Raw genomic sequence first — 20,008 nt, 5'->3', positions numbered from 1 at the left:
TGAAGTTTCACTGTCACTATACATGAGGGGGCGGGTGAATATTTATCACGCTAGCTAGGATAAAAACTTTTACTTTAAGAAATTTCAGTGTTTTCACTTTCAGACTTGCTACTGCTATCGTTAAGGACAGCGATAATGATAAAATTAACTAGCGGAGAAAGTTTAAACGCAAGCTACATACGCACGTATGTAGATTTTTTACGGGCCCTTTCAGACGAATGACTTGTAGTTTGGCTGCAATGGAACACGTATATTCAGATAGAACCTGTCTGACGCAACGATTTTTCAAAAACGTCAGACGTCGCTGTCAATGCCTCGTCGCCATAGCTGCCGTCGTGAAAATGGAACACACCTGGTTCTTCAGGCGCGTGCAGAGGGCGATCATGGCGATACAAATCGCTGTATTTGTTTGCTTTGCGCAACCGTGGCGTAATGGCGTTAACTGTTGTTGACGTCGAAGAGCTATTTTCAGAAGTCCAGTTAACATCTCGACTCTACATTACATTGCTTCTTGAGTACAATGACAGAAATGATGACTGTTGTGAAATAATAATAAAAAAAACTATTCAGTGTAGTTTCTTAAGTCATCATAATTATGAAACTGTCACTTTTTACTTAAAAAAATTAGTCGGATTTACCCTCGAGATACATAAATAAGGAGGAATAATAAACGTTCTTAAGGAAATATTTATTTTAATGTTACAAAAGCCATTCAAAATCTAAAAAATACTAAGTCTTTAGCCCAAACATTTTATCACAAATTGAGCACTTTCGTATTCCTAAATGCATGTCACTCGGTAGTAACCAGAGTTACTGAAGCATGTACTCCTTCAGGTCAGTGGCTTCGCTAACAATATTCTGGCACGGCATTCTGACCTCGGCATTTGAGTGAAATGACAATAGAATGGGCTGGTGTGAATGCTACAGGACAGGCCAAGTTGTACCATCATATCGTCACAAGCTGTGTAAACCTTTAGGGTCAAGTCGTACCATCCTGTGATCGTCCTGAGACAAACAGAACTATTTTTTTTCAGACACGATAAATGTTGATGTCACCACAGGGAATTATTAATAAATATTCTACTAGTAAAAAAAAAACTGTATTTTGTGCTCTAGCTTCGAATGAAAACTAAGAATGTTAATCAATAGTTTAGGCCTAATGTGAATGAAGTAATTTGCATAAGGAGACAAGAGTCCTACAGAATTAGATGCTAATGTACTATAAAAGGTAAGAGATTTTGTCTTCCGTGATCTCCTGCCACAGTTATCTGGAAGTTCAAGGAGGGGGCAAGTGTTTAAGATTTGCTAAAACTTATTCGGAGAGAGATTCTAGCACTCCCAGTGCACAGCAACAGTTCCCTGACGTTTGAAGTGTGGTTTGTATATTCTGTTACTTCGCGATGTGTATTAATTACAACTGCTGTATAATGTAAGGCATACGTGTTCTTTTGTATACATACAACCTGTTCTATAAAAGTCTCTTGCTTAAAAAGACAGCTTCTGTAAGGCACGCTCAATCTTCACAGATGCTTCACGGAGGAGATCGGAAGAAACATTACTATGTATATATCATACCAGCACCTTTTCACTTAGGATGTTAATGAATAATGTATTTTAAAACTTGGTGATGAACAATGATGAAGATATCACACGGAGCAAGTACGGCAAGTAGTTGAAAATGTGGAGTGCTTTGAAAGGAAGGGAAAATCAAGAATATCCTCCAGCTCTTTAGAAATAGATAAGGCATAAGGAGATGGGCGCACGAAAGTGTTATGTATTCAGTCTTTTTGCAGACCAAACAAAATATCTCCTGAGATGATATTCCACAAGAGTACGATCTGGGCCTTTGCCTCTATTCACTGTAATCATTTAAACGCAGAATGGTCCTGAAATCTTTCAAACAGAAGCCTCCTAATGGAAGACTTGCCTGAAAGTATAAAATGCTAAATACTTTCTCACAACCACAATGACTGAATAACTGTAGAAAGTGAACAACTATTCTCTCTGATTCTGTATAAAGATTCGCATTGTAACGACCGGTACAATTGAGTTTAATGAAATTTCTCTGCATCTGAACCTCTCTGGTTCTAAACCATTATGAATTAGAACATCTTTAGAAGAAACGTGAAACAGTATTACCTTTCAAAGTGGAGGGGAAGGAGCGTTAGAAAGAATTTCTGACTTTGCTGAAGGAAAACACTTCCAACTTAACTCATTCTCGATCAGAAAACCTTGAAAAACTAACAACCAACCAGGCCATCATCCTGAAATGACTTAATCCTACGCAGTAAGAACCGGGATATCATGGATGATAGTGACCTTGACACATTATTATGCTAAGTTTACCAGTTTCTGCACACACAACTGAACACAAGTAAGGCGAGACAGAATGATTTCAGCACAGACAGAGCCATTTATGTATTATTTGAAAAACAAGAGAGACGGTCTCCCTTTCTGCTTTGTATTAAATCAACAACAAATTCCCAGTGAACACTGTACATAAATTTCAATAAATTGTTAAGGACATGGACACCTAACTGATGCTGGGCCGAATCAGCATTTGCACTCACGCTATGACTGACATCAACATCTGTAACTGCCTTTGTAGATTAATAAATCAGTTACAGGAATATTCCATTTCCTGAATCTGGACAGAAAAGACGAGACAAATTTGGGGCGTAACTGAAGATGAAACGATTAGAATGGGGTTAACAAACAAAGCAAGAAGCTTCAAAATATGCACCACTTCTGAACATCTCGGCATCAACGAGTGAGGAAGAGAAGTTAGTTGTTTTTTCTCATCACATTAGCCAAAATCACCCAGAACATTATATAAAAGTCATTGAACATACGTTTTAACTAAAAAGATTCACAAAAATTTAAAATGGCATTCATATCCAAGTTATATCTTCACCGGAAGACTTTAAGGCAGTTGAATCTATATCCCTCTTTGCCCTTGGAGTGAGATTTGCTAACTTCTTCAAGGGATGGAGTTCATCTCTATCTGCAGAAGCCATCTTGTGATGAGCTCTCAGCTTCTGGGTCCTCTGCTTGAGTGCTTTGATCTTCTCAACCCTCTTCTGCAAAGCCTGACGAGGAGAGATGGTCGTGGCTGCTTTGGGTATTGGGAAAGGATTCCAAGTGGAAGACTGGTTTGCCTGCAGAAATGGCTTGTCGCTTGATCTGGTTCCATGCGACGCAGCATTGTTGTATCTCCTCTCGCTGTCAAGCAGTTTCCCTCGAGCCCTGGACTTTCTTGCTTTGTCACCTCTCACTTTACTTCTTGCACCCACGACAGGGTTATGCTCATCTGTATGGTTACCACTATGACTGCTGCCTCTGACAGCTGGTTGCCTCTTCCTCCTGATGTCCTCGCCGTACTCATAGTACTCTTCGTATGGATACTCTTCGCCCCCGTTCTCGTACTCATAATTATCGTACTCGTAATAGTAATCTTCGTCCTCATCCCCAGAAGCTGCTGCTCCTTTCTGTCTGCCTGTAGGTGGTGAAGGTGAATGGATAGTTGCTCCCCCAGCAGATCCTTCTGGGGTTGGTTCCTCAGTGGGGAGTTCCGTAGGCTGTAGGGGTGCTGGATAGTCAACAGCATCCAGTTCATCTGTTGGTAAGGCTGATCCCTCCTCTTCTGCGTATGAACTGTCAGAGGTAGTGTGTGGACCTCCTTGCCGTGGAGGTGGTGGCGACCCTCCTTCTAATGAGGGCAGAGCTGAATTGACTAAGCCATTGAGGCGGTCCACCTGAAAGATCAACAAATCTCTGTTAGCTTTAACAATGTAATATTAAGATTATTGTTTGCATAACTTCACTCTTTTACATGATGTTACAAGGAAGGGCAAATTGTAAATTTTGTTAATCCCTTTAGAATTAAATTAAAATAAATAGGGGTATTTAACATGGCATTATTCAGAACTACTGGGAGTAATCTATTTGGTATCACTTAAAAAATGGAAGTACATTTCTTGGCATCGTTGAAATAACCTCTGAAATACACTTACTTGCTTATACAACTCGTCCGCTGCCGCGCCCACTGAACTTGAAGCGCTGCGGTCATAGGGCGAGTCTGGGTAGCCGGGTAGTAGCCTATCCTCACCAGCCAGTCCTGTCAGATTTAACATCAAGAAATGTTAATCCACCACTGTATTCATCTACAGAATCGGATGATCATTTTTGTTTTCTTGTCCTAAAAGATAATAGTTAAACTGTTACAGAAGACTGTTGCAGAAGACTTAAAATTGCCAAGATGAGGGTTGATCTTACAGGCCTTTTGAAAGTGAATGATTAGGCCTACTCTTCTACGAAATGTTATTATCTTGATGTCAGCATCTAAAGGTTCAGCTCTATCAAATAATGTCACATTGTTGGTGAAAATCATGATGATGAATACATTTTTTTTAACTGTGTTAAGTTTTCCAGGATTCATTGTGTTGAGACACTGACCATCTGTAAGTTTCAGTAACGTTGTCAAAAGGTTGCTCTGTTCATTTAAAGTTAGCACAACTTACTAACACGACAATAACACTTTCAAATTAAGGTTTGCTGCGGTTGAATGTTTAGTGACCAAAACCATATTTGAATGCCATTTTGAACTTTGGACCTGCAAAATTTAAAGCTAAATACAGAAAGCAAAGAAGTCTCGGTAAGTTCTCACTTGACTTTAAAAACAAGTAGATCCCATGTATAAGTGGCATACCAAAATCCACGGACTAAATGATAAATATATGTACTCCATTATCCTCCTCCACTTATCTCAGTGGGTAGATTCGAGCAAACCTGCCTGCCAGGGACCTTTTAAGCTGCTGAATTATGCTTAATACAATGTTAAAAATGTTACTTACCGCACAGAGGAACCGATTCATAGGTATGAAATGATAACTGAAAGAAGGTCATGGTTAATTCAACATCACTGTTCAGTATTCAAAATTTATTTTAACACTAGCATACATTAAATGGCAGTGGCGAGCTTTAACATATAATTAGAAGTGATAAATCGAAATTTAACACCTTGAGGTAACGTGTTAATTGCCGGTGAAACATTTATTAGTGGAGGCTTTCAATAAGCTGCAACAGCGCATATCCCTACAGATGTTAAGATGGTTGAATTCCTCAAGGACTCTGGCAACGCCCCAAGAAATGGACTCGTTAGAACCAAGGCAATATCGTTGTGGAACATTGTGGTGAGTGGAGTTTTCGCTGCATCTACAATGTTGTGATGTAAAGTGTTCTTATATTTATGTAATGTCACAACGGCTGATGTTTTTAGTCGTTCCAGTGCATGTACCACCCAGATACCCTGGAATGTTCATATGGCTGGAACTTCTGTTCAGTGTAGTAACTGGAATTCTCAGTAAGCTTTATATTACTTGAATGCTACAATGTTTGTGGTGCTGTAATCGTTAAATAGTGACTGAACTTTAGTGTTTGACAAACCGGACTTGTTAAACTAATACTACCACCAGTGAAATCTTCTGGCAATATGATACAGTAATAACATTAGTCTTCAATATTCAACCAATGTCTTATGTTATACCATGACAGTGGTCCTGAATATTTCTTTAGTTCAAATATCCACACAAAATTTAACCCAACAGTCGAATGATCCGGTGTACCTCGCGTCTCATTTTGCCTAAAACCTTGGGTATCATATTTCCTGAATTCTTGGTTACAATTTAATACTAAATAGGGCCTAGTCAACTGTCTTCCTGATTCAAGCTATCAGTACATAAACAATGGTTACGATCAGAAATCCTGAATATCCTAACATCGTTTGCATGCACTATAGTCGAAATTACACACTTTAAGCTGAACTAAATAGAGTACAGTTATTTTCAACAACAACAGGAACACTGTTGATGCAAACATGCTTCCACAATGGTGTCTGTTTCTGGTCAGTTCAGTGCTAACGGTCTATTTGCATTCAGAACCCCTATTCCATCTTCATTACTGATAAAAGAATGCCATTATCCTAAATGCTGTGCAGAGACAAAATTTCTATATAGAATTCACGGTGAAGTACTGTTTACAAGTGTTTTCCAGCAATATTAAGAAAAAGGCACCTTTTACAGTAACCCTATACTAGTTAAGTACGGTTCCTGAAGTTTGTCATATCGCAATTTATGAAAGATATGTTGATCCCTAATTACTGTTAGATTTCTCTGATTTCAGAACAGCAATGGATGTGACTAATGTAATGAATGAAAACTGTATGTGTTTCTCCCTTGACAATAGGTACAATTGTTTCGTAAGAGAGACTTGTAATCTCCTCTGTCAGTGACCTATATTCTATAACGTTAATTCTAACCTTAACCTAACTCTTAAAAAGGGTAAGTTTAATGTTAGAGGTTTATAAAGTCTGCGGATGGAAATCACTAACTGTTAACATTAATGGTAAGAAACAGCAAAGCTTTGTCATTAAAAACAAGTTTCTGGGAGATCTAACCACAACTGCTGGACACTGACCCATGGAATCAAGGATTTGGCTTTTGATTGAGCATAAACAGATGAGCAAAACTGAAGTGACGTGGGTGACACACCACAAGAACTATACAGGCTTAACTCAGATGTCCATCAGAAACTAAAAGCAGACATAAATGTCATGTTTTCATTATGCCTAAAATGCATCCTTAGTGTAACAGGCCCTTAAATCTAAAGCAGTAATTTAAAGGGTTGACTTTGCCTGCATTAATTCAAAATCCGCAAAGTATCCCAAAAGTGAAATATTAATTTCGAGGTCACAGAGAAGCAGAGAAAAGCTACAAAACATGAGCTTTCAATTCTAAGCCGAATTGTCTCTTATCTCCTGGTTGATCATGTCACGGAGTTCCCATTTGGGGAGTTTATAAGTGGAACAAGATGTAGAAAGGGTTAATGTAAAATTATCTGTCCCTTCCCCAAGTCTCTGGCCACAAGAACTTGTTGATATCATAAGGCCAAATTCCTATCTAATCGATGTGGTGAGGTATAGTGTGGCACTGTCTCATGGTGGTGATGTTGGAAGTGTCGGTCACCCTCGTCCGCTGCTCCCGCCACTAACTAGCCCCTTAAGTCCAGGCACCATCTGGTGGCAGCCAAGGCTGCAGGACTCTGAGGTAGTCTGAGGCCTGCCAGTGGCCTGCAACACACGGGAAAGTGCTCCGCGTTAGTGGTTAGCAGAGTGGCCGATAGATTAGTGGCCTTCTGAGACCAAGAGCCATTTCTGACGGACATGACGTTGATGGTGAAATCCAGTGGAAGAATTTTAGTTTTCTTTATTGTCATTTTTATCATCATTTAGGAAGTATAAAGGGGGGATCTAAACGACTCTTAAGAACTTTAATTTAGTGCATCCATGCTAATGTTTAGGACTTTCTAAAGTTAATTTCTATAAGTTATACACTGAACAGCACATACAAAACTTGGATTAATACCATGAAAAGTTTAGAGGGTGGCCTTGTTTCCAGTGACATTTCAAAGAACTGTAGTGTACTTCTGTACAGACTCTGTACAAAGGTAAATCTCTGCACAGGCTGCTGTACTGAAGTAAAAATACAGACTTTAGTATACATAAGTTCTACAAACCTTCTAGTTCAACGGATGATTGCACAGTACTCTGCTAGGTGCTTGTTCTTCAAAACAATTGTAAATGAACTCAGCAGGTTAATGAGATGTTAGTGCAAGTTAACACTGCACACACGAGGGGTCAAGACAATTGTGATTTTGTTTAGTTACCGAACTAATGCTTGAACACAGAATATGGTCTTGTTGACTTCTGTAGCACTTGAAGGTGGTTCTGTTACTGACTGTAGAAAAAGTTAGGATAAATCATTCAAATTAGGTGTAATGTCATGCACATGCTCTGGTTTTGATAAAGTCACACTAGCTTGCAACAAACTGGCCATTTATTATTAGTGATCTGAGGTAAAATTGGTCATTCAGTGTATTAGTAATACTAGTTAAAATTACATTATTCACTCTAGAACTTAGGTGAACCATTGTGTCTGACTGTAATTTAATAATGACAGGTTGTGACGAATTTTCTTCATGTAGCTCTGCCTATGATCACCCATAAACAAGGATGTTACAAAGGAAATGTTCCCTCTGCAATTTTTTATCATCTTTGCTTTCAATAAGAGACCTAGTACAATTTAGCGAATATGGCCACAGACCAACTGGTTTGAGAGTTTATGAAGCTTTTGGTCAAACAGAATAAATCTATAGAGCAAATTTACGACAGTGGGAAAAGTCTCCGCATTATATGCTTATAAAGCACATGTGATGTGCTCCAGGTAGTCACAGAAATATGTACTTGTATCTGGTTTGGAACTTTCCTAGCAACCTCGCAGTCAAGCAAACGTTGGTACTTTATGAAGGCTTACGTAATTGGGTTTGCAAGTCTGGTATGTTTGAAATCTTGTGTCAAAATATATTTCATACGGATGAATTTAAGACAAAGCCATTTTGTGATGACTCACAACTTTATCTACCTGCTTCAAATCCCATTTCAATCCTATTGCTCTTAGAAGACTCCAACGACAACTGAACCCAAGTAAATAGGCAATTTTAAAGTAAACAGCCCTCAGTCAGACAGCGTGTCAAAATAAAATCTGATTTAAAGTTTTAGAAAAGTCTATACAACAAATTTTGAGGTAAAATCTCCAAAAGCGTGAACCAAATTTTGTTATTCCTGTATCCTCTTTCCTTACAAAGTTACCATGTGACCGTGTTGAGAAGTACTATCGTTATTATTATCATATTCTGTCCACAACGCTGACAAGCAAATTAGAAGACAATGGACGAGTGGTACGCTCCATCGTCGTCCCCCACCCAACCAGGTAAGAATGACTCATATCAAGATAAGCTTACATGAATTTTAAATACAGATAATACTAATGTACCTAAAGAAAGATCATCAATGCACATGTTAATACTGCCAACTGCAACCAGAAAATGGACAATAATGTTACAATAACCAGAAAATGTTGAGCCTCCTGTTGAGGAAAATCTAGTCCCACCAGCACAGGACGCCAATGGTAAGACAAAAGTGACCTGCCAGTTCACATCCCAGTCCTTGGATGACCACTATGTATCTCTCCAAAAAGATTTCATGCTACAACCAGGAAAGTGCCTTCAGGAGGCACTATGAAGAGAGATGTAATTGACAGTGCCCAAGACAGCTGCTGACTAGGCGTTCTTGAGGCACAACATATTTAGAAGAAGAAGAAGAAAAAAAAACTTTCTTGGAGTCACACAGGAGGCGTTTCTACTGCCCACAGGCAAATGCAATTCCAGGTAGTGACATTACCAAGCTGGATAATACCTTTCCAAAAAGATGCTGCCCACCAGTCAGACAGACATTTAATTATAACTGAATTATGTAAAGTAGATTTAAAATAATCGGGATAGCTGATAGAGTTTAAACATAGTGGTACAGTAATTACTGTAACTTCTACCACTGTAAGAGTTACATAATAACTTTATTACAGCTGCTATCACTGGACAGCTACCTCACTTGTTGATGCTGCAATTACTGCTACTAATACATTTGGTACCTACACAGTTTATGAGCATAATAACTTTCTAATGCCTTTAAAATTCGTCAGGTCAATCCCCCATTATTTTCAGTAGAACCTTTAACATTCATCTTGATATCAGTATAAAATGTAGCTCTTCCAGAGATTTCACACTAATGTTTCTCATTTCGACGTCTCCTGGTTCCATACGTCTTGACGAAAAAGTGATAAATCATAAAGCATTATCCATTTAACATACTACCTACATCATACTCTCATACAATTTGCCACAAAAGAAAAATGATTAGTCCTCATGACAGCCCCAGGATGACAAATCACTAGTCATTGTTAATGACACACTTGATTATTGTGTTACATTCATAGCATCGTCCACTCAAATCACAAAACAGGGGCAACATTCCAAAGGAGAAAGTTACTGGCTTAATGCTAATGAGCTGTCATTTTTAAACTATGAAAATTACTAAACCGTTACTGAAATTTGTCTCTCAAATGTCCTATTGTAAGTCCTTGAACAGTCACAGGCAAGTAACAGTTTTATCAATAAAAAAGTCCTAAAGTTCCACACGTACAAACAATTTTCTTTCTTCCATGAAATATTGCCCCTGCGCATTGTTAAAACATAACTCACCAATAATCTTAGGAAGTTCTGTTTCCAGGATCCGCACGCGAGCATCTAGAAGGTTGAGGTTTTCCCGAAGCATTGCTACAGTCTGGAACAGATCTTGGATAGATCTGGAGTCTCCACCTAGGGAAGAGGGAGTACATGGAACATTACTTAGCAAAAAAGTGTTGTTCAAGTTCTTAGGACATAATGTTAAATCACAAAACAAAATGTTCTCGAGAGGCACTGAAATTGCCTCGGTACAATATTACAGAATGTTGAATGTACTTGGCTACTTCACATCAAATTTTGCTTTTGAACACCACAAGACTAATAAAGTTTGTGAGACCAGACCTCATTAAGATCACTAACTAGAAAACACAATACCTGGAGCTCCAGTACCAATCTGCAGGCCTTGTTCTCCCTTTGGACCTGGAATTCCAGCTCGTCCTGCATCACCACGATCACCTAGAGAAAAATTAAAGACGTAGCGTTTGGAAAAATGTCGTAAAGATTGGCAAAAACTTCCTCATATAGATCTTAAAACTTCAGTTATTTGGAAACCAAATGAGATGTAATTCTCAATTAGTTTTTTCACTTCTAAAATTATTTTTGAAATTTATACAGAATCTATTGGTCGTCTTTACCAGATATTTATGCATTTTTAGTAAACACAAGGACTCCTGAACCTCTCGATTTTCTCACGTCACTGCAATCTTCGAACCCAGATGCCAAATGGGGAATAAATGAAGAACTCTCTTTCCTTCTGAGATTGGATTCGAACCCAATCCCAATCCCAACATAAAGAGTGAATTAACCCTTAGCCCACTAAGCTACGAAGAGGTATTCTGACGCATTTCAAATAACTAAGACATTTTGTTCTTGTCACATTTCAGTCTTTCAGACAAACTGTACCCTTACCTTTCTCGCCCTTTTGTCCCGGGGGACCAGGTCTGCCCCGAGGGATGCCAGGAATGCCCAGTGGGAATTCATCGTCATCTATCAGAAGGTCATATCCGCTGCCCTCAAAGTCTCCAGCTGCGAAAATGCAGGGTATGGAAATTGAAAAAGAAATGGTAAGTGTCAATGACAACCTGAATTCTTGAATAAAGTTGCACTGAATTCATTCCTTTCTTCCTCTTACACTTTCCTTCTTCCTTGTTGTATTTTGTGCTCCATAGCTTATCAAAATTTATAAAATGCCTCTAATAACAACTGCTATATTTATCTGTTGCTTGAATCATTTTGAAAAGAGAGAACGATTTCTAAATTCTCCTCTATTTGAGAACAATTGTTCACGCTACAATGACCTAGGGTTGGATACTTGGAAAAACCTGATGACAACATGTGGCTCACTGGCTTTATTCTTCCCACTGAGATCATGTGCTAAGAAATGTACAGAATAAATTCACCCATGAATAATAAATGCATTTTGCAATATTCTTCGTCTGACGATAGTTTGAAAAATGAAATTTATACCCTATGTAGATACTGTTTAAACATTCAATCATGGTACTAGAAAACATATGTATACACACCCATATATATATATATGTATATATAATGTACATGTACAGTATATAAACATACATACACACATATATATGTGTGTATTCATAATGTACTATAGTATACATATAATTTCATTTTAACAGTCATCACACTTAGTTCCATCAAGTCTCTAACCTTTTATTTGTACCCTAATATCATAATGGAACTTTAATATATCTCTTCAATCTCTTCTCAAAATAAATAAACCAGGAAAAATATCTGAAGATTAAATACCTCCAAACTGATCCAAACTTCCAGGAATGGGGATGGCAGGTCCAGGAGTTCCTTGTGGTCCAGGCGGACCAACGGGGCCCCTTGGTCCAGGGGGACCTAAGAAACCTGTTTCACCCTTCGGTCCTGGGGCTCCAACTGGCCCAATCTCTCCCTTGGGGCCTCGTTCTCCCGGTCGCCCAGCCAAGCCAATGAGTCCAGGTTCACCCTGAGAAATGATACGAAATACAAAATGATAGAAAATACAAAATAATACAAAATACAGTTTAAAAATACTGTCAGAAGGTGGAGTGACGTAACAGCTTATCCAAATACCACAGAAACTTAAAATAATGATTCTTAGACAAATAGCCTGCGAGATATGACTGGAGAAGTGCATCAGCCTTTCTACATACTGTGTCAATCGACTGTACAAAATGACTGATACCTTATGTGCTGTTAATATGCAAGGTTGACTGCTAGATATTATGAGAATTATTGCTATTGTCCTTAAAGAGGAACAGTTCTTCAAAACATGTGACAACGGCCATCGCTTTGTACATTAGGTATCTACGCAGAAGATTGTTCATAATTCCATTATAATAATGAATAGAGTATAATCTGAACCAAACAAAACTGAAATTACTGAATAAATAAATGGGAAAAGTTTATGATACAAGAAACTGAATCTTTAAGGTAGCAGTGAAACTTCTCTGAAATCTGCAACGTTGTACATCTACAGCACTGCAAGAAAGATTCCTTCACACTTTTACACTAACTGGAAAAAATCTTTGGCACATTCATCGTGTGGCCATGACAGCAAATTGGAATAAGCCGAGGTTCTGCAGGACAAGTAGCTGATCTTAAGTCAAGATACTCAGAAAGCAACTGGAAATCTGACTGCACGAACCATTTCTGTTCAAGGCCTTTTCTCCCGCAAGCATTTTAAAAAGGATTTGCTAACCTCCCTCCCACCCCGGCCCCCAACAACACACACACACACACACACATACACACACGTACACACCTCTGGAGAGGTCAACCCAGGTGAGACAGACGAGCACTAATGAAGACCAAAAGAGATCGAGGTCTTGACCCCTTCCGTCGTAGGACAAGAAAGATAATCGTTTTCTTCCAGTCCTGCTGAAGTCATTATCGAACACCTGCATATTTGCATTTAAATACTCGAGTCACCTACCTTCCCCAGAGGTCAGGGTCATGGTCCGGTTACCTGCAGTAGCCAGAGGTCAGGGGTGAAGTAATGTCAACCGAAATTGTTTCTGTGTTTTATTTTGTCTTTTTGGGTATTTTTATTTCGTATGACCTTATTATATTTGAGTAAAAGTTTGCTATGCAATAAAACCTATGGATGATGCAACGTAAAGAGATTTTCAGACGAAGAAACGAGCGTTTCTCTACAAATATGGCGAAAGTCCTTTGAAAAATGTTGTATTCAAGAAAATATATTTGCTGAATCATGGAATGGCATACAAAATTTAGGCCAAAGGCCAATCGCTGGGACCTATGAGGGCATTCGGTGCTGGAAGGGAAAATGAAAGCAAAAAGCTTTGAAACGTGAAGCAGGAGGAAAACTTCGCGGTTGCACTATGAAACAATTGTTAGGAAAAGGTGAAAAGTACGATGGAAGAAAGAGCATATGAACGGATGTACAGTAAAAGGAATGAAACGGGTTGCAGATAGGGGCCGAAGGGACGCTGCAAAGAACCCCAAATCATGCCTACAGTGCACCACGTCAGATGCACTGACGACACTACCCCAATACGGGGCTTGCTGATTCATGGCTGAGAAAACTGCAACTTTTCCCTTCTCAGTTCTTAAAAAGTCCCAATAAAAATAAATGCTACAGTAGCTGTTGGTCTTTTAAATTAATGCTTATAATAGCTATTGGTCTTATAAATTACCTTCTACTGAACTTAAAGCAAAATGTAACTAGTATGCTCAGAAGTATTGTATGAGGAAATCCTTCATATCCTACACCGAGACAAATTCAAATTGGAGACACACTCACCTTTGTTCCGGGTGGGCCAATTATACCAGGTAACCCTGGGGGACCTGCGACGCCCCGTTCGCCAGGTAACCCTGCAATACCAGGTTCGCCCTTGGGACCTGGCTCGCCAAGACCTGGAAGACCTGTAAGTAGTGGAGTGAATTTTATTATTATTATTATTATTATTATTATTATTATTATTATTATTATTATTATTATTACAAGGAAGATTGAGAAGACTCAATATAAAATTAACTCAAATTCGGCAGCCATCTTATTTAATAGGATTTATTATTATTATTATTATTATTATTATTATTATTATTATTATTATTATTATTATTATCATTATTATTATTATTATTATTATTATTATTATCATAAGGAAGATGGAGAGGACTCAATATGAAATTAATTCAAATTCTGCAGCATTATTTAAAAGGATTTACTATTATTATTATTATTATTATTATTATTATTATTATTATTATTATTATTCAGCCCATTTTCTTTACTTGACTGGCTGTATGGATGACGTATTATAAAAGTATCATTACTTTCAAAGGACAGTTCCCAATATAAATCAAAGAACAGTCATTGTTACAATGTTATTGAAATTGACTTTGTGTGTGAATAAAACTGTGAACTGTCACTGTCAATTACCACGTGAACAATTTGGCGACGGCGCCAAGAAAACAGTTGTCTGTTGAAGGAAATCTGATTTTATCTTGTTTTAAAGACTTTCAGTTGGAATGCATTCATTGAATAAACATCTGAATTCTCAAAGATGTATACAGTTTTGAGCTCGTTATGTCAATTTCCATTCTGGTCAAGCAATTCAGTAAGTCAGTTTTCACATCCGTACTTTTATGAGTATGACGCAGATGTAGCCGTGAGTATACTGATGATAAAATAGGTGTGATTAGCAATACAGACAAGATATTAAAATATTCTGATTCTGGATTTTTATGATAACAAACTTACAACACAAGATATTCCCTATCTTCCTTCTCGTTGAGGTATTATTCCTTCTATATAATTCTCCACTTGTTTTAATGATTTCATCTTAACATAAGTGACCAAAGGCAATTTCCTTAACAATTATTTGAAGAAGATCGACTCAAGAATAACTGAATGTCAGACCAAATTCAAGGACTTACCAGGTGGACCAAGAGGTCCCTCACTCCCTGGTGGACCTGGGGGGCCTGGTCTTCCAGCACGGCCTCTCTGCCCGTCTCTTCCAGGATCCCCTGGAAGGCCTCTGAGACCAGTGGGGCCTGGGGGACCAGGTGGCCCTGGTGGGCCGGATATGATGCTGGTGGTAGATCCGTCACCAAGATCTGGAAGGATTTAGGTAATTAAGAGAAGAAGATTCAAAGGGTTTCATGAACTAGAAGAAGAAGAAGGGTTTCATGAAGAAGAAGAGAAGAATAAGAAGGGTTTCATGAAGAAGAAGAAGAAGAAGGAGAAGAAGAAGAACGGTTTCATGGAGAAGAAGAATAAAAGAAGGGTTTCATGAAGAAGAAGAAGAAGAAGAAGAAGGAGAAGAAGAAGAAGAAGAAGAAGAAGAAGAAGAAAAAGAAGGGTTTCATGAAGAAGAAGAAGAAGAAGAAGAAGAAGAAGAAGAAGAAGAAGAAGGGTTTCATGAACAAGAATAGGATAGAAAGGAATATAGAATTTAGGCCAAAGGCCAAGCGCTGGGACCTTGAGGTCATTCAGCGCTGAAAGGGAAATTGAGAGTAATAAGGCTTGCAAGGTGTAACAGGAGGAAAGCCTCGCAGTTGCACTATGAAGCAATTCTTAGGAGAGGATGGATAGCAAGATGGAAGACAGAGACTATGAATGGAGGTAACAGTAAAAGGAATGAAAGTGATAGAAGTTGCAAAGAACCTTAAGTAAAGCCTACAGTGCACCAAATGAGGTGCACTGACAGCACTGACCACCCTACGGGGAAAAACCAGGAATAAAGAAGACAGTTTTGGTGAATAATGGCTTAGTTATTATTATTGCTAGCGATGAAAGTTTTAGCAAATGAGTTCATTACTCAATATATACTAATATACAAAGATCTTTAAACGTTTATGGTTTCTTTTGGCAGTGTATAATGTATAATCTACTTGATAACACTAATGAAAACCGTTTTTATTTATTTATTGTCAATTACGCTTCAAGATTAAAACGTGTTTCATTCTAGAAAATTTCATGATCCCAACACGATGAGACGATGAATTTGCGAGGCGAAATGTGTCTTTTAATTTCAGTAAAGTTCATATATATATGTATATATATATATATATGTAATATACAAATACATACATTCATACATACATACACACACATATATATATATATATATATATATATATATATATATACATACATATACTGTACCTGTGGTTTGTGTCACGGCACCAGGTGGTCCAGGTACACCTGGTTCCCCTTGGATACCATCTCTGCCATCTGTTCCTCTTCGACCCTCTGGCCCAGGTGGCCCAGGGGGACCTGGGGGTCCTGGGGGGCAGATACAGTGACCAGGATCCGAAGGAGCTGTAGAGAGAGTTGGTCTTGGGAGGGTGACCGAGTTATCTACCTGTGGAGATAGAAAACGGGAATTTTAGACAAAATGGAAATTTGAGAGAAAATGGGAATTTTAGATAGAAAACGGGAATTTTGACAACTTCCTCGAGTTAAAGGACAACAAATATTCTGGTCTACTACTAAGCTTTCAAATTCGCTCCCTGTCTCTGTTTCCATTGATTCCTAAGGCTTTCCCTCGTCTGAGAGGCTTTCTTTCTATGAAAGAAAGTCAAAAGGGAAAGGGGATTTCCTACTTCTTATCTTTTTCTTTCTATTTTAGAATTTCTTTAATTACCAACTGCTCACAAGGTTTGAAAATAGTTCTATCCTAACCAACTTTAGCTAAGCTATAATTGGGCACAACAGTATCTATTTACGATCGTGGAGTTATAGAAATCATAAGCTTTAAGTGGAAAAATGCATATTCATATCTAAGAATTCTTTAACCTACAAAAGATTCTTACAATAATAAGAAAAGTTTTCCCAGGTATCACGAATTCTATGCAGACGAAATGCGAACCAATTCTTGAAAATACTTTATAAAAAGAATGGGTATTACTTTCACCTTGATAACAGTAACGGTTAGTTATTTTGTATACGAACAGAAACGCATCTATGAAGAGTTTAATTTACGATCTCATTTGATTTATGAAACTTTGGCTATATGGCCAAGCACTGCACTGGCGCACTTCCAGCCACTCAGCGCTGAGGACAATGAAAAGAGGGAGAACAGAAGGAGTTGGAGAAGCTGGACAGCAAGATGGAAACGGGAAACGTGAACGGAGGAAAAGTAAAAGAAAGTAAAAGGTCAATCATTAGTTTCGAATAAACCTCGATTGACCTGAGATCCAAGAACTCACATCGTAAGCATCGTATCCACTCTCCTCCTCAATGTCGATGTCACTCCCACGGCTCGTGGGGCTCCTGCCAGTGCCTCTCCTGCCATTTTTCCCGCGACCTCGACTGGCACCGTTCCTGCCCCTGTGACCTCCTCCTCTCCCTCTGTCCCTCCGGCCGTTGAGGGGATGCCCCGCCACGTGGGAGGTGTCTGGGAGTCCCATCTGGATGATGGGCGGGTCCAAGGGCGGCAAGGACGCCGTAGGAGTGCGAAGTAACTTGGCCTCCAGAGTCCTCACGCGGGACTCCAGGTTGTAGATTTGTGTGCAGTTGAAGCAAGCTGCGATAAAGGGATTAGTAATTTGTCTTAGCAACGATCAAAGGAATATACTGGCAAAAATCACTACTAATATTTTCAAATACATAAAAGAAAAGATTGGCGAGATATAACTGAACATTTTGAAATCCTGAAACGCCAACAACTGAATCATTTATTAGTAATATATGTTTGTATATCAATCAGGCGAATCTCTGTTCTAACAGATTATTAGACGATACGAATTCCTTCCAAGTCTTTCCTGAAGATTATTCGCTTTCAATACTACAGTGTTATCAGTGAAATTTGATATAAAAGTATATTTATATCCTCATTTGGCATACATATCTAGCTAATATATCCTTCTACAGATGTGAAAAATCATGAAAGGTTTAACAATAAAACTGCTAAAGACAGACTAAGGCAGAGATAGCCTAAAATTTAACCTGTCAATCGAATCTACAATTGGGCCATAGTCGCTGTGAAGGAAACGCATCTACCAGGACAAATCTATTCGTTTTTCAGATATATGTAACTCAGTATTCCTGGAAAAATACATCTGGCTGAAGATTTTTTTCTTTAGCAAATACAGCTGCCTAAGACCTTTCTTTTGAAAAAATCTAACCCCGGAAAGAATTTCTATTTAGGTGTCTTTTTTTTAGACAATTTATTCCCCAAATTAGGATCCATTTCCCCGAGTACTCACAGATATCACAGTTACTGCCGTGGAAGCCCGGGCAACATCCATACTCGGTCTCCTGCACTTCTTTGAATGACGTCACATACCTGGGTCTCTGCATCGTCCTGTTCAGGTGTGAAAGGGGAAGGGGTGTCAGTTTTTTTTTTATTCGATTCATCTGTTACAAAGTTTTTTTTATTCGATGCATCTGTCATAAAGTTTTTTTTTATTTGATTCATCTGTCACAAAGTTTTTTTATTATTCATCTGTCACAAAGTTTTTTTTTTATTCGATTCATCTGTCACAAGGTTTTTTTTTATTCGATTCATCTGTCATAAAGTTTTTTTTTTTTTACAGCGATTTATCTGTCACAAAGTTTTTAATTATTTTATTTTTTTAAGGTGAATCTTTTGGTTATATTTATATTTGTATTTCATCTAAGTTTACATTACGGGATGAAAGGTCGATGACTTCGAATGTAAGTAAATAAAAATCGGAAAATTGAAAGTTATCTAAAATGCGTTTGGCGTTCATAAAGGATTTATAAAACAGAAGCAAGTATTCATGTCGATTACCTAAAAACAATAATAATTTCTCTTCTGCGGGTAAAGAGGTCTAATAATCTTTGCGTATCTCTAAGCGCAATTAATGTAGAAAGATATTTTCTAATATCTTATGAATTATACTTTCGTTCATACGAAGTTGTGACTCCTAAGTTCCAAAGCTAAGAAATTAGTGTAGACTATGGGAACGCTGTGACGTCATTTACTTCATTATATCTCTTAACTGGGCAATGAAATTTTTATAGAACCAAATATTTCCATCAACTGACTTTCAAAAAATTACTAAAAGACTTTGTAAATTTCATGCCTTAAGTTGCTTTGTACTTGGGACACTTGAGATAGTGTTTAATCAACCTGGTATATAAGACCTATCTTTATCTATAGCCTACCATCTTTTACAAGACGTTGCCAAAAGTTCCCTTCGCCCATTCTTGACCTTTGTACGTTAACCTGGGATAATTAAGGGCGTAGAATTGTCCATCCCGACGACTTCTCGTAAATAATCAAATTAAACAGACTTATAAAATTCAGAGTTGGAGAAATGAGTTAAATGCAGTGAATTCTGAGCCGTTGGTGAAAATTTAACGTAAATATGCGTATGACGACACTGAGGGATTTCATTTGCAAAAGTTTTAATGACCATGTAAATTCAAATGGAATTTGGAAACTGTTATCATTTAAATTGTTGGCTATCGTCTATGGAAAAATGATAACAAACTGAAATGCAGTCACTGGAACTTCCAAGCATAACAAATGCATCGTGAATTCTTGTCTGACGTCTGACAACAATTGAAAGACTAGATCAGCGTTCCACACAAGAATATCTAATTTTAAATAACTCTCCTCCAAAATACCTCTACACGATTGTGTGTAAGAACCAAATGAATTTGCACGTCTAAAAGACCTCCTTTGGTAAAGTGGCGCAGGAAAAGAAAACGAAAGAAAGCTCTCCAAACAATGTGATCTCTCTAGGGGTAAGTATGAAGTAATATGAATATCTGAAATGTTGACACATACATAAGATTGATTTTCATTTCACTCGTGAAAAAAAAAAAAAAAAAAAATTAACTAACGGTAAACGTAAATAAACTTGAATAAATTTAGAGTACTATGATATCTAAAATGTTGACAAATAAATAAGG

General features: G+C 38.0%; 1 protein-coding gene across 2 annotated transcripts in view; it reads right to left on the bottom strand.

The window, feature by feature from the left end:
- Positions 1 to 676: 676 nt before the first annotated feature.
- The window catches only part of LOC136826180 (collagen alpha-1(VIII) chain-like), a 156,549-nt gene continuing 137,217 nt past the window's right edge, over positions 677 to 20,008 (bottom strand). For both annotated transcript variants that reach the window (XM_067083231.1, XM_067083232.1), the window contains exons 4-14: positions 18,331 to 18,428; positions 17,332 to 17,648; positions 16,286 to 16,484; positions 15,055 to 15,234; positions 13,916 to 14,037; positions 11,911 to 12,115; positions 11,047 to 11,163; positions 10,513 to 10,593; positions 10,153 to 10,269; positions 4,014 to 4,117; positions 677 to 3,755 (exon numbers count right to left, since the gene is read on the bottom strand). In XM_067083231.1, the coding sequence (XP_066939332.1) occupies positions 2,892 to 3,755; positions 4,014 to 4,117; positions 10,153 to 10,269; positions 10,513 to 10,593; positions 11,047 to 11,163; positions 11,911 to 12,115; positions 13,916 to 14,037; positions 15,055 to 15,234; positions 16,286 to 16,484; positions 17,332 to 17,648; positions 18,331 to 18,428 (2,404 nt within the window). In that variant the 3' untranslated portion in view covers positions 677 to 2,891. The remainder of the gene's footprint in view (positions 3,756 to 4,013; positions 4,118 to 10,152; positions 10,270 to 10,512; positions 10,594 to 11,046; positions 11,164 to 11,910; positions 12,116 to 13,915; positions 14,038 to 15,054; positions 15,235 to 16,285; positions 16,485 to 17,331; positions 17,649 to 18,330; positions 18,429 to 20,008) is intronic.

The sequence above is a fragment of the Macrobrachium rosenbergii genome, chromosome 40, assembly GCF_040412425.1.
Source record: "Macrobrachium rosenbergii isolate ZJJX-2024 chromosome 40, ASM4041242v1, whole genome shotgun sequence".
In the NCBI taxonomy this organism is placed as follows: Eukaryota; Metazoa; Arthropoda; class Malacostraca; order Decapoda; family Palaemonidae; genus Macrobrachium; species Macrobrachium rosenbergii.
The sequence above is the reverse complement of the archived record's forward strand: the minus strand, read 5'-3'. Positions and strand labels throughout refer to the sequence as shown.